Source organism: Panthera uncia, chromosome D2 (assembly GCF_023721935.1).
Source record: "Panthera uncia isolate 11264 chromosome D2, Puncia_PCG_1.0, whole genome shotgun sequence".
NCBI lineage: Eukaryota > Metazoa > Chordata > Mammalia > Carnivora > Felidae > Panthera > Panthera uncia.
Window position 1 is genome coordinate 36476995 of NC_064818.1, and position 14904 is coordinate 36491898.

At 49.9% G+C, this 14904-nt stretch overlaps 1 protein-coding gene across 1 annotated transcript in view; it reads right to left on the minus strand.

Annotated features, from left to right (window-relative positions):
* Positions 1-14904, minus strand: part of DLG5 (discs large MAGUK scaffold protein 5) — a 124989-nt gene that overhangs the window by 43114 nt on the left and 66971 nt on the right. Inside the window, exons 6-7 of the mRNA XM_049645265.1 lie at positions 5397-5656; positions 3866-4178 (exon numbers count right to left, since the gene is read on the minus strand). Of these exons, the coding sequence (XP_049501222.1) occupies positions 3866-4178; positions 5397-5656 (573 nt within the window). The remainder of the gene's footprint in view (positions 1-3865; positions 4179-5396; positions 5657-14904) is intronic.

Consider the following 14904-nt stretch of genomic DNA (forward strand, 5'->3'; position numbering starts at 1 on the left):
TGTTAGTAGTTTGATATAAGAAACGTGTTTCCATATGGTGTCACTGAAAGGTCTTTGCACTCTGGCCTGAGGTGACACACTGGAGGCCAGCCCCGGGTGTTAGACAGCTCCCACCCTCTCCCCCAATTGTTCATCTCCAAAATGAATTCGCTCCCCAAACACCGTGTCCATGTGAGAAACACAAGAAGCACAAGACTTGGTTTTACTGAGGGGAGAAGAACAAGGAGTATTTTAAAAGCGCAATAGAGCTGGGAGCTGAGGTCCCTTCATCCGGTCCCTGGATAATTCGGATGAGGGTGCTCAGGGCCCAGGAAGTGACTGGTCCCAGGTCCCACCCATCAGCCAGGAGCTGAACTCCATCCCAGGTCTCCCATGGCCACTCCAGGGCTTCCTGCTCTGCACCGTGCTGTGCCTGCCAGGGCCAGGTCTTACTCTGCCACAGCACCCCCAACACGTACCTCCTTCTGTCCGCCCTGGGGGAGCGTGGGGCCACAGGCTCGGGAAGAGAGGGACTGGCTTTCACGAGACACTCACTGGGGCCAGGCACGAAGCCAACAAGAAAGACCCAGCAGAGGCTCACCAGGGTCCAGGGAGAGGGCAATGTTCCCCGAGCGGGCAGCCCACCCTGAGCGCACTGGTCTCTTCTATTTGGGCAACATGTGACAGCCTCTAAGTTCCTGGAACGCCCTCGCGCTCCCCTGCTTGTCCTCCCTGTCCAACAGTACTTCCTCCCCCCCCCCCCCCCCCCCCCCGTCACACGCGGCTCTCACTCTGTCGCCCCCACACCGAGCTCAGCGCCACAATACTGCAAGTCAGAGGTACAGCAGGAAGGCAGGGACACGGGAAGCCACTGCCAGCCTGAGTGACCAAGCTGGCCTTTCTATGGGACAGGAGCTCTGCCAGAGAGGCTGGTCTTGGGACATAACTTGTCATCTAGAAGAACCTCTGTGATAGGCAGCGGTGCCCCACAGCTTCCCAGTAGCAGGGACCAGCTGCCCCAGGCAGTTCCTTCCCATCCTGAGGGCAGTGAGCCTTCACGGGACCTGGTCAGCCAGCGGCCAGAGGCTGGTGCAGCAGCCCTAGACAGGGAGGCCCTTGTGGACACGGCCATTCAGGGAGGGGGAAGCTGCAGAGAGGGCAGCATCCAGAGCCAGGCAAAGACCCTAACAGGCCCCCCAAAGCCCTCTTTTCACCACAAAATGCACTCCAGAGAAGAGGGTAGAACGGCAGGGGTGGGGTGAGGTGAGCCAGGAAAGAGGGTCAGTGAAGAGGGAGGAACAAAGAGAAAGGAACAGTGTAGAGAACACACAGTCTGTCAGAAAGAAAAGGAACCCCCTCCTCAGCTGAGCACAATGAAGACAGTTCCGAGACTAGGGAGGCAGCCTGGCTAGAAGGCCAACCTCGGCTGACCCTGCCAGGAGGCGGCTGCTGGACAGAGACGGGGTCAATCCCAAGGGGACTCATCAGACCATGGGGGAGATAAGACCCTCCCAACGGCACCTCAAGGCCAGGACCGCCAAGGCCACAGACCCGGCCTCCTCTGGCCAGGTGGGGAGTGGTCTTGTCTGAGAAGCCAGACAAACTGGAGAAGGAGCGGAGCGTTTCAGCTCTGGGAACTGCCGGGGCGGGAGCAGAGCTTCTCCTGTCCGGCCCGCTGACTCGGAACAGTGCCTAGAAAAGATTCCTGCCTCAGCTGACAGGCAGACTTGGCATCCAGCCAATGCCCCCTGCGAAGGCCCAGAAACTGGGCTCCAGGCCGAAGGGCACGCTGAGTGCTGGGAGCAAGGGGGGGACGGCAGACTGCCACCAGCTGCTGGCACCACGGGAAACTGGGAGCTCTATCACACCCCTACAAGAGCACCATTAACCTCCAGAACCTTGAAAACCCCTCGAGGGGGCTGCTGTCCTACCACCTTCCACGCCTTTTACACATTCTCCTGGACCTTTTCGTTCAGTGACTGACTAGTCACTTCCAAAGTTTCCTTCTTCATCGTTTTGTCTTCCTTCTTTAATATCCACATTTCCCCCAACAGTTAAGCTCTCAGATACCAGAATGAAAAAACGAAGGGATGGTTTCTCTGGCACAATGCCCAAGTCCTAATACGTTATCTGTGCTTATTAAAAATTCCTTCATCATGGTCTTGTAAAAATTTCATCAAAGTAGATATTCCTTTTCATGAGGCTTTCGTCCTCACGGCCTGGAGAAGTTTCACCAGCCCCACCCCCGGCCCCCCTTATACTAAATCGCTCCCATCTGGCCCACTTTTGCCTACAGAAACAACTTCATAGTGCTCACCCTAGTCCCAAGAGGCAGTAAGATCCAGACAGGCATAATAATCATCTTAACAATAAAGTAAACACTCAAATCATTCCTACTTTACGGGGCACCATTCTAAGTGTGTTTTCCACATGCATTCATTGGACTGTCACAGCTACCCTGTGAGGCACTGCTATTATCTCTATTTTGTAGATGAGGAAACTAAGGCCCAGAGAGGTAGGAGGTCCCATGACTGAGGAGCGCCCCTCTCCAAGCACAGGGCCCTGTCCCTTACATTCCCACAGCCCCTCACGCCGCCTGGGCATAAGGAGGCATCACTGTCTGCAGAGACCCTCACAGGCCTTGGCCCACCCCTCAGGCATCAGCCCTGCCTCATGCTCAGTCTGGAGGGAGCTGGGTACACTAATCTAATGCATGCTGCTCCTGCCTACTTGCCCGACGTTTAACACCTTGCTTTTCTCTTCTCACAGACCAGTCTTAAAGACTGCATTCTAACAGAGCTGCAGAGCAAGTAGAATGGAGAGGCAGGAATGGAGAACTATTTCAATGGGATAAAAGTCTGCTGTGATCAATTTCAGCAGCTCTAAGCAGATCAACCAACAGGATGGGAAGGGAATCTCAAATAGGACGAGTCCACCAGTCCACACAAGCCCCAGAAGCGCACACCTGAACCTGAGGGAAAAATGTGTTAGCAACAAGGCCAAGGTGGCTCAGGTAGGAAGGATGTAGAGACTCCTTGCTTATCACTCAGGAGTCACGCTTTCTGGCTCAGTTCTGACGCTACTCAACCCCTAGCCGCTGAACCTGGAGGCCATGGGCCCCAGGGAGCAAGGCTTTAGAAGGGCCTTGTGCTCAACCTACTATCACATCTTCCCAGCTGGAGTCCAGATGATCCCTTTAAAGAGCAGACTCCAGGGCGCCTGGGTGGCTCAGTCAGTTAAGCGGCTGACTTCGGCTCAGGTCATGATCTCACGGTCCGTGAGTTCGAGCCCCGCGTCGGGCTCTGTGCTGACAGCTCAGAGCCTGAAGCCTGTTTCAGATTCTGTGTCTCCCTCTCTCTGACCCTCCCCCGTTCATGCTCTGTCTCTCTCTGTCTCAAAAATAAATAAACATTAAAGAGCAGACTCCTCAGATGTAGAGGGGAAAAAAATCCTTGAGGGTGCTCTCCTGAATTCACAAGGCCAAAGGTATGGATGGCTTTGAGCCCTTGTCCTTGGGATCTTGCTTCTCAGTGAGCAAATCTTTGAGACACACACTGACCGTCAACACAAGGCTGATCTCCAATCACTTAACCAAGGGTTTGGGTGTGAGAGTGTCTATGAGCGGAGCCCACGCTTGTCTGTGCATGTCCTGCGACTTTCTTGCTACGCTCTAAGCTCCAAGGGCCAGACCACAGCCGGACTTCCCTTTGCATGCCCTGCGGCCATGCTAGAGCCGGACCCCAAGTGTGAGCTCAGCAGCTACCCAGGCCGCACTCGATAACTCAGCCAGCACGCAGACCAAACAGGAAGAGGCTCCCAGTGCGGACGCCGTGGCCCCCATCGCCCTGCCTTCCCCGAGGCGGGAGGCCAGCCGCCCCACACCCACCTGTCTCAGTGCCTCCATCTCCTCGCTGGCCGCCTTCTTCTCGGACGTGCTGCTCTTGAGCTTGGACTCGGCCAGCTCCACCTCGGTCTGCAGCTTGTCGAGCTCAGAGATGACCTGGTCGCGCTCGCTCATGATGAGCTTGTACTCGCTGTACACGGCATCCCGCTCCTCCTTGTACTTCTCCGACTCCTTTGCCATTTTTAACTGCATGGTCCTCAGCTCGGTCATCTCCGACTGCAGCAGCTCCATTTCCCACTGCAGGTCCTTGTTCTGGGCTGTGGCCTTGTTCAGCTCGTGGTGGATGGCCTCAAACCTGGGGGAGAGAGGCAGCTGGGACGCGGGGGGCGGGGACCTGCCCAGGCCGTGCCGCCGTACTGGACAGTCAAGCATGAAGTTTCGAGTGAGGTCATCCGCACCTCCGACAGAGGAAAGTCACGGAGTGCCGGTGCCCCCGGACCTGGAATTTTTCTCAGCCTTTACAAATACCAGAAGTTGATCTGAGGACTTCATGCCCTCTGCTCTACTAGAAATAACAGTGTATTTCTTCCACAGTCAAGCCACGTTATTTTTAAAAAATAAAAACAAAACGATGCTAGAATCGCAGCATATGAGAGGTAAACGTGGACTTAATGATCATTTAGTCCAACCACCTCATTTTTCAGATACAGATGATAAGGCCTGGGTGTGGGTGACTGGGGCGAGAACACAGCTCAGTCCTTCTGGCCAGGAGGCACCTTCCACACAGGCAACCCTGCAAATCAGAGCCTGCAGCTCTATAGAAGCATTTGTGAATGCATGTTCTTTAGAATGCCAATCCTTCAGGAAGCGCCATCAAAAAAAAAAAAAAAAAAAAAAAGTGTGTTCTCTGATGGCTTTACATTGGGAAACACTGTGTCCCCCTCCTGGAGAGACTAGTACAGAGTATCAGAGTAAAGGCTCTGAGAAGTCCTGCAGACTTCTGTCTAAGTATAACCTGGCAACTCCTAATCCCTTTTACATCCAGAGAACTGCATGCATAGGACACCAGTGAACCCTCCAGAGAACTGGCGTTCTGCAGGAATGTACCTTACGAAACAGTGTTTGAGGGCAAGGGTCACTTCCCTACAGATTTTATACCTTTAAAAAAGTGAAATTTTAGAAGAAACAATGCCTAGGATGAATAACTCTCCTATGCTGGGTGGGTAGATGACACAGAAGGGAGAGGCTTATGAGAAGATCTAAGAAACGAGGTGATCAGAACACATCAGAGCTGTTCATGAAGACGGGAGGAAAAAGTGCAATTCCCAGGCCACACTGAGTGCCAACAAAACATTTCCAAAATATTCCAAAAAAAATTTTTTTCAAATGAAAAGGCACAGTCACTTGTGCCTTCCCTTTTTTTTTTTTTTTTTTTTTTATTCCTTGGGAACGGCTGAGAGCCTTACAGATAACAATCAGCCCACAAAGGAGAGCGGTCCCAAGGCACAGAAGACCCACTTGGCCCTCTGGCCGTTCTCTGCACACAGGAGACGGGCGGACGGGCGGCTCTTACCTCCTCAGGGAGAGGGCACACTGGTGCTGCAGCTGGATGGCCGTGTCCCTCTGCTGAGTCAGCATCTCCGTCTGCTTCAGCAGACGCTGGTTCTCCTCCTCCAGCTGTTCCAGGCGGCTCAGGTCGGAGTTGTGGATGGCAACTTTCTCGCTGTACCTCTTCCGCAGGGCATCATAGTCCTTCTTGACCACCTCCAGCTTGTCCATGGCCGTGTCGTACAGTTTATTGAGAATTTCTGACGACCCGTTGTGCTTCAACACCTGGGGACCAGAGAGGCACAGTTACCAAGGACCTGAGGACAGGAGGAAGGGCAGACTCACCACTGTCCTCTGTCCGGGGGTATTACTGCTGACAAAGGAGGGGAGGCCACACCCTCTGGCCTTTGGGAGGCTCGAGATGTGATTCCACAGGCCTCTCAATCACACTGGCTAATTCACTCACTCACAAATATTTCCGAAGAGGGAGAAAGGAGTTACTGTTGCAGCCCCGAGACGTCTATCCTTAGAAAGACCTGCTTAACAAGCTGACCCTTGGATGGCAGCTGGGAACTTGAATGGCAAGCAGTCCCCTACACTCATGTAAAACGTTCCTCAAGGTGATAAGAGGGGCTCCCCGTGCCTGGACTGGACAGAGCATGGCTTAGGCTGAGCACATGTTTTCTCCTGGGAGTCCAGAATTTCAGTGTATGCTCGGCAGAGGGTGCCTGTACGGCCAGACCCCACTAAAACCCCGGGGCAGGGAGTAGGTCACAATTCAATGATAGAGGAATTAAGTGTGTCCCATGTGACTCCGCAGGGGAGGACTCTCAGAAACTCGCAAAGTCCTCTGGACTTTGCCCCACGCACCTCTTCCCTTTGTTGATTTTGCTTTGGATCCTTTCACTGAAATAAATTTTTAGCCCTGGGTGTGATTATATACTGAGTCTTATACATCCTCCTAGCAAATCACCAAACCTGGGGGGAGATGTTGAGGACCCCCAGTACAAGTACCTAACATATTCTAGATGCCGGTGATGTAAAGACTGTGACCTAGGGACCTTTTATCCTCATGGGCAGAAACAAACACACAGAGACAAGTAGAGAGGTAGAGAGAGTTATTATTATAAAAATGATAACTACAATAACTTCAGATCATAATCAGGGCTACTAAGAAAACATAGAGGGGCTAAGGCTTAAGGAGGCCTCTCTAAGAAGGTGACTTCTGAGCTTGGATGCAAATGAAGAGCAGTAGCTAGAGCACACAGAGGTGAACAAGTGCAAAGGCCCTGAGGCAGGGACCACCACACATGGTCTAGGCACAAAGAGAAGAGAAGGGCAGGGCTCCAGTCAGAGCCCCACAAACAAGGCTGAAGTGAAAAGGGGCTGCAGAAGTGGGCACAGCTCCAAAGCTCACAGCAAGCAAAAACTGTACCCTGAGCGAGATGGGAACCATGCAAGGCTTGTAAGCAAGAGGATGGTCTACTCTGACTTACAGGTACTGAAGTTCACTCGAGGTGCCGCTCTAACGAGTAAACAGCAAGATGAGTTCATTAGTTGCCAAGGGCCTTCTGACTTCTGCTAAGCACGACAGGGGATCTGAGCCCTTGGGTGGGTCACTCCACATCTCTGGATTCCAGTTTCCTTACTCCTCCAATGATAGGACTCAACCAGAAAAGCTCGCTTAACTCTTCCAACTGCAACACACCGGGTGTCATCTGCTTATTCAGCATGGACCCAGGGTTATCAGATTTTCGAGGCACCAAGAACCAGAAGCTAGGAGTACCAGACACTCCCTTGGAAGGGAATGTTCGCTCTCAGTAAACATGATAAAGGAGAGCCAGAAGTCAGAATCCCAGAGACAAGGAAAGTGAGTCTGTTCCCCTAAGACATAAGCCCTAGCTCCCAGGATCGCAGACATCAGAGAGGAAGGGCACCCCACAAATCTGCCCATTTGGGGCGGTTACTTTGTTGCTCCCTTTTTTTCTAGTTGGCTTTCTTTTTTTCTTCTTTCAAGCAAAACTCTTTCCTGCAAAGGAAATCTCACAAGACAAGGACACTGAAATACAAACTCATTTTTAAAATCCAGTAATAGGGGCGCCTGGGTAGCTCAGTCGGTTAAGCCTCTGACTTCGGCTCAGGTCATGATCTCTCAGTTCGTGAGTTCAAGACCCACATCGGGCTCTGTGCTGACAGCTCAGAGCCTGGAGCCTGGAGCCTGCTTAGGATTCTCTGTCTCCCTCTCTCTCTGACCCTCCCCCATTCATGCTCTGTCTCTGTCTCAAAAATAAACGTTAAAAAAAAAAAATTGGGATGGTGCCTGGGTGGCTCAGTCGGTTGAGCATCTGACTTTAGCTCAGGTCATGATCTCACAGCTCGTGAGTTCGAGCCCCGTGTCGGGCTCTGTGCTGACAGCTCGGAGCCTGAAGCCTGCTTCAGATTCTGTCTCCCTCGCTCTCTGCCCCTCCCCCACTCACTTGCATGCTCTCTCTCTCTCTCTCTCTCTCTAAGAATAAACATTAAAAAAATTAAAATTAGATTAAATTAAAAAGCAATAATAGGTTCTTTGGCAGTTAAAATCTTTTTAATTCTAATGTTTATTTATTTTAGAGACAGAGAGAGAGAGAGAGAAAAACAGCATGAGTGGGGGAGGGGCAGAGAGAGGGAGACACAGAATCTGAAGCAGGCTCCAGGCTCTGAGCTGTCAGCACAGAGCCCGACACGGGGCTCAAACTCATGAATCGTGAGATCATGACCTGAGCTGAAGTCGGACGCTTAACCGACTGAGCCACCCAGGCGCCCCTGGCAGTTAAAATCTTGACTGTTTTGTAAAAATGCTTTAATGTGGCAGACAAGAGCTGCACACTTAAACCAGTCAGAAAACCCCTAAGCACACTCTACTGTCTCAAGTCTTTTTTTGTGAAAAAAACAGAATATCTTCCAAACATACAGAAAAGCAGAGCACCTAATATAACACCATTTTAAAGTACTCACCACCCAGCTCTAATCCTGCTATCTTGTCACATGTCTCGAACTGTTCTCCCAAGAAATAAAGCATTATGGGTGTTGCTAAAGTCCCCACCACATTCTTCCTCTAGCCAGCACCCCCCCTTCCCCTCCTGAATCAATCACTCCCCTAAATTTGCTGCCACCCATCTCCATGCACAATACTTTATTCATTCTCCCTATTATTCATAAAAATCTCTTATGGTATCATACCATGTGTTCTCCTTTTTATTCAATGTTGCTTTTGAGATGCGGTCAAGCAACGCAAGTAGGATTTCACTACATGAACACATCTGCGTTCTTTGCCTGTTTGATGGAAGTTTACATGGCCGCCATAATAGTCTTCACCATTTTCTTACATTTTTAAGTGTCCATTTCGGTAGTGTTATGTATATTCATACCATTGTGTGACCCACCTCCACAACTTTTTCATCTTGCAAAACTGAAACTCAATCCCCATTAAACAACAGCCCCCCCATTCCCCTCTCCCCTCAGCCCCAGGAGCCTCCCTTCTGTATTCCCTCTCTCTGAATCTGACGACTCTAAGCACCCCATACAAATGGAATCATGTAGTATTTCTTTTTTTGTGATGGATTTAATTCCTTTAGCAGAATGCATTCAGGGCTCATCCATGCCATAGTATGTGACAGAGATTCCTTCCTTTTTAAAGGTGGATAATGTTCCAGGGTAGATATATACTGCATTTTGTTTATCTATTCATTTGTCAAAAACACTTGGGTTGTCTCTACCTCTTGGCTATTGGGAAAGTTAGATTTTTTTATAGTATTGCTAATTTCATAGATGAGTAACAGCTCTTTTAACTCCCATCCCCAAATGACTGGAAAGACAGAGCAATTCTCCTTATGACTCCTGCTTACTGACTACACACATCTTCTCGTCTATGAACTGCCTGTCTCTATCTTTGATTTTCCTTCTTCCCTCCTTCCCCACCCACCCCTCTCTCTCCTCTTCTTGTAGGACTTATTTTTAAATTCCAGACACTAATCCTTTCCCAGTTGTATTTATTACAAAATCGTCTCCCAGTATATGGCTTATGTTATACCACAGTTTCCCATGTTGATACAGTAAAATCTATCAATCATTTCCTCTACAGTTTGGGCTTTGGTTGTTTTATTGAAAAAGCTCCTTCCTACCTTGAGATCACAAAGATACTCTCCTATTATTTTTATCTAAAAAGTTTTAGTTTTACTTTTCACATTTAAATCTTTCAACTACATGGAATATTTTTTTTTCTGCACATTGTGAGATGGAGATATAACATTATTCTTTTCCATAAGCCACCAAATAAGAACTGAGCCCCTGAGTCCAGGACAAACTGAGGATACTAGAAGGTATCCAGGTGCAGGCAGTGAGGCCTGGAGGACACCAAGCACATCACCCAATGCGGTGCCCACAAGTGAGGAGTGAAAAAAATGTCCCACAAGGACTCATACCCACACAGGCCCAGGACACAAAGAGAGAAAGGAAGAGTTCTGACTTCTGCATCAATCAGTGCCTCCACCAGTGTCTGGAAAAGGTCCAGCTTTTAGACTGGAGTGTCCCGACTTGTGGACAGTACCTCAAACATTCCAATTAAAAATCACTTCAAATGTGGCACAAGAACAGACACTCAGATCAATGGAACAGAATAGAGAACCCAGAAATGGATCCACAAATGTGTGGCCAAATAATCTTTGACAAAGCAGAAAAGAATATTCAATGGAATGAAGACAGTCTCTTCAGCAAGTGGTACTGGGAAAACTGGACAGCGACATGCAGAAGAATGAACCTGGACCACTTTCTTATACCAGACACAAAAATAAACTCAAAATGGAGGAAAGACCTAAACGTAAGACAGGAAGCCATCCAAATCCTCGAGGAGAAAGCAGGCAAAAACCTCTTTGATCTTGGCCGCAGCAACTTCTTACTCAACATGTCTCCAGAGGCAAGGGAAACAAAAGCAAAAATGAACTACTGGGACCTCATCAAAATAAGAAGCTTCTGCACAGGGAAGGAAACAATCAGCAAAACTAAAAGGCAACCGACATAACAGGAGAAGATATTTGCAAACGACATACCAGATAAAGGGTTGGTATCCAAAATCTATAAGGAACTTATCAAACTCAACACCCAAAAAATAATCCAGTGAAGAAATAGAAGACATGAATAGACACTTCTCCAAAGAAGACACCCAAATGGCCAACTGACACATGAAAAAATGCTCAACATCACTCGCCATCCAGAAAATACAAATCAAAACCACAATGAGATACCACCTTACACCTGTCACAATGGCTAACACTAACAACTCAGGCAACAACAGATGTTGGTGAGGATGCGGAGAAAGAGGATCTCTTTTTCACTGTTAGTGGGAATGCAAGCTGGTGCAGCCACTCTAGAAAACAGTATGGAGGTTCGTCAAAAAACTAAAAATAGAACTACCCTACGACCCAGCAATGGCACTACTGGGCATTTATCCAAGAGATACAGGTATGCTGTTTCAAAGGGACATGTGCACCCCCATGTTTATAGCAGCACTATCAACAACAGCCAAAGTATGGAAAGAGCCCAAATGTCCATTGATGGATGACTAGATAAAGATATGGTATATATATACAATGGAGTATTACTCGGCAATCAAAAAAAATGAAATCTTGCCATTTGCAACTACGTGGATGGAACCGGAGGGTATTATGCTAAGTGAAATTAGTCAGAGAAAGACAAAAATCGTATGACTTCACTCATCTGAGGACTTTAAGAGACAAAACAGATGAACATAAGGGAAGGGAAACAAAAATCATATAAAAACAGGGAGGGGGACAAAACAGAAAAGACTCAGAAATATGGAGACCAAACAGAGGGTTGCTGGAGGGGTTGTGGGAGGGGGGATGGGCTAAATGGGTAAGGGGCATTAAGGAATCCACTCCTGAAATCATTGCCTCACTATATGCTAATTCGGATGTAAATTTTGAAAAATAAAAAATAAAGTTAAAAAAAAATCACTTCAAACGTTTTACTCTCGCAACATCCCCTCAGCCAGGTGAGAACCCCACTGGCTCCAAAAGCATCAGTGGCTTCTGCAGAACAAAGGCACTGCTGCCATTCCTGGGCTTTCCCACAAGGTGGCAGCCCTGGGCAGACCAGCAGCATGCTCTCCTCAGCTGCCTTGTCCTCCAAGCCTCCTCAAGAAAGCAGCTAGTTCTAAAGGCAGCCTTGGCACAGCACAAAGACCTCGTTTTGGGCCATGGTATCTTCACGGGTCCGCAACAGAATCTGGAGTCGACACTGTGGCTTGGCCTTTCTTCCTTGGGCAATAGCCCCCAAATGCCCTAACCATAAGGAGCTTGGATGAGAGCCTGGGTGACAGTCCAGTGCAGTGAACCGGCTGCCAGGATGGGTTACAAGTTCCCAGAGAGACGGCGTCAGTCAGGGAAAACCCCGAGCAGATCCCGGAATCCTTTCTGATGCTCACTCCCAGCCTGAGCTGAGTGGTGGGATCCAGGCTGTGTTGTTTCAGCCGCGGCCCAGCACCACAGGTGACCACTGTGCAAGACCAGATCTTGCTTATTATGAGCTGAAATCCACCTTCCTCGACTTCTACCCTCTCATTCTCGTTCTAGCCCTAGTCATGTAGAATAATTCCTTTCCCGACAGACAGCATCCACTCAAAGAGGCTCGCAGGCCCCCAAATACTTCTCAACTTTCCTCTACAAACAAGGCTCAGAATCATGCCTGGGGGAATGTGATCAAAAGCCTCTGAAGAAGTTTGGAAAAATCATGGCCACAGTTAACTCCAGAGAATTTGAAAAGCCATCCTATCTATTAGTGTAGAATTTTTCCTTTTTATAATCAGAAGACTATGGTCTTATTAGATAGATAGCTTGACCTATGTACACGCCTGCACACACAGTGCTTAGCTTCCCAGCAAGGCTAATGCAATTCCCAGTGAGAGAGAATACTAAAATTCAGTCCAGCATTCTCAGATGAGACGGGCAGGAATGTTCTCATCTCAGGCAGGCGACTCTCCCAGCCCTCGAGGATGGGGAGGAAGTGGCCCAGGGGAGGGGCAAAGCCAGGGTCTGGTTCCATCCACACAGCAGGACCAGGCTGCTGGGCTGCACCCCACAGGGAGGCCGATGAGAGAACCGCCCTCATCTCTTCACTGGTCAGAAACACTAGTTTTGCTGGGCTTCTGTGAGGCCTGCCCATCAGAAACTAAGAAATACCCCTTTCTCGGGATATCTGAGAAAAGAAGTCAACTTTCAGGAGTCGCCAAAAGCTGCGGTGGGGGGAGTGACTTCACTGTTGTCTGTAGTTTTTCTTTTCTAACCAAAGAGCGCGTGTCACCGCAGTAAAGAAAGCAGACACTGCTCCCCCAGCCAAGGCTTGGCAACCTCTGCCCAGGATCTCTTGGGCAACCAAGAAGAATCCAGATGGCGCATTCTGACTGCGGCACCTGGAGATGGGCCGGCCAGGCTGTAAGCCTCCCCCAACACACAGGCATGTGGACACACGCACGCGCACAGGGAAAGTGGGAGAGCCCGTGCCGCCCCTCCCCGCCAGGCCTGCCTCATTTCCTCGGAGATAAATCATGCAGAGGGCTGGGGAGCCCCACAAATCCCTCAAGCAAACACGCAAGTCAAACAGCACCATTTACCCCGCAAGGGCCTCTTCAAGTTAACAAGGCGTGGGAGGAGCCAGGCAACAAAACCAGCCTTGTCCAGCGAGGTCAACCTTTGCCCTCGGGCCCTGTGGGGAGGAAACCTGTGGCCACCCCCGTGTCCCTTGCTCCCCCACTTCCTCAGCTGCTGGCCTACCCAAGAATGAGCTTCGCCTCAGTCCTGGTGAAGGTGAGGCAGCCCAGGCTGAGGACAGCAGGTGGTCCTGGCAGTTCAGAGATGTCCCCTCACCCCCACCCCCACGGCAGCCAGCCTCCTTTCCTGATGGGGTCCCAAGGTGGCACTTGGGGTCCCAAGAGACCCCAGTCCAGCTGGCCAGAAGTGGGGAAACCTACTGACCGTTGTAATAAACTGCCCCTCCACCCCCCGCAAGGGTCACAGCTGTAGGAAAGGACAAGAGAACAAGACATGGGCTGGAGGGGTCAGGGAGAAAACCTTCCCATGTCATCTGCGGGAAGAACAGGAAAGGGGAGGAAGGGAAAGAATAATCTCAGTCCGGATGTTTGTTCAAGCTGTAAAAGTCCTCAGGAAAGTCAGAGAATGGGAGGCAATGAAACTTTATGCCTCATGAGGGCAGACATTTTTCTTACGACAAGGTGGCAACTGGAGTCTTGTTTTCAAGATATAATTCACATACTGCACAATTCACCCTTTAAAGTGCACGAGTCAGCGGAGTTGGTGTATTTACAAGGTCGTAAACCCACAAGGTTGTGTAGTGACGACCGCGACGTAATTCCAGAACACTGTCATCCCCTCGAAAGGAAACCCGTGCCCATTAGCACTCACCTCCCTCCTCCCAATCCTCTGGCCCAGACAACTCCTCGTCTACGATCAGTCCCTGTGGGGTCCCCTGTTCCGGACATTTCACGTAAATGAAATCATACACCATGTGGTCTTTCTGTGACTGGCTTCTTTCACTTAGCGCCACGTTTTCAAGGTTCATCCATAGAGCAGTAGGTATCAGCACGTCATTCATTCTTATGCCGAACAACATTCCACTGTAGAGAATATACTGTGTTTTATTTACCCGTCCATCAGTCGGTGGACATCCGGACTGTTTCCACTCCTTGGCTGTTCCGAACGATGCCGCTATGGACATTCCCATTACCGGTTTTTGTGTCAACATGTGTTTTCAATTCTCTCGGGTATACACCTCGAGGTGGAACTGCTGGGTCACACGGGAACTGTATGTTTAACACTTTGAGGAGCTGCCAAGCTGACTGCAAAAGTGGCCCCTTTTACATCCTGCCCAGCCGTGTATGGGGGCGTGGCCACTACTCCACAGCCTCCACGAGAGGAGACTGCAGTCCGGCACTGATGGGACTAGAATAAAAGCGATGATAGCAAGCATCCATGGAGCGCTTCACACACGCAGGTACACAGTGCCACTGCTTTATATGCAACATCTAACCTCCAGGACAGACGACCACAGGAGAGGAGATTTGCCTCCCTGAACAAGTCCCCCTCTGCCACTTTCTGGAAAGACCATGGGGCTTCCCCTTAGGCTAAGATGGAGCCAGCAACACATCTGGAATGAGAAATCGCTCACAGAAAAATAAAATCCAAGCCAAACCCAAGGTGAAAGGCTAACTGAGCCAAATTTAAACCAGGGTGGGAAAATGTCCACAAATAAATGAGCAAGGAGACAGTGGGGTAAAGGTAAAGGCAGGGAGGGATGGCCTGCCCTCAGACTGGGGCAGCCAGCACTCCCAGCCCCCGGGCAGAGAAGGCACACCAAACCCTCATCCAGGGCTATCATCCCTGCCTCTTGCTGTGGTTTCACACTGCCCCAAGAGGGAGTTAGCAAAAACAGAAAGGGAGGCAAGCAGAATGAACCTAGGACATTGT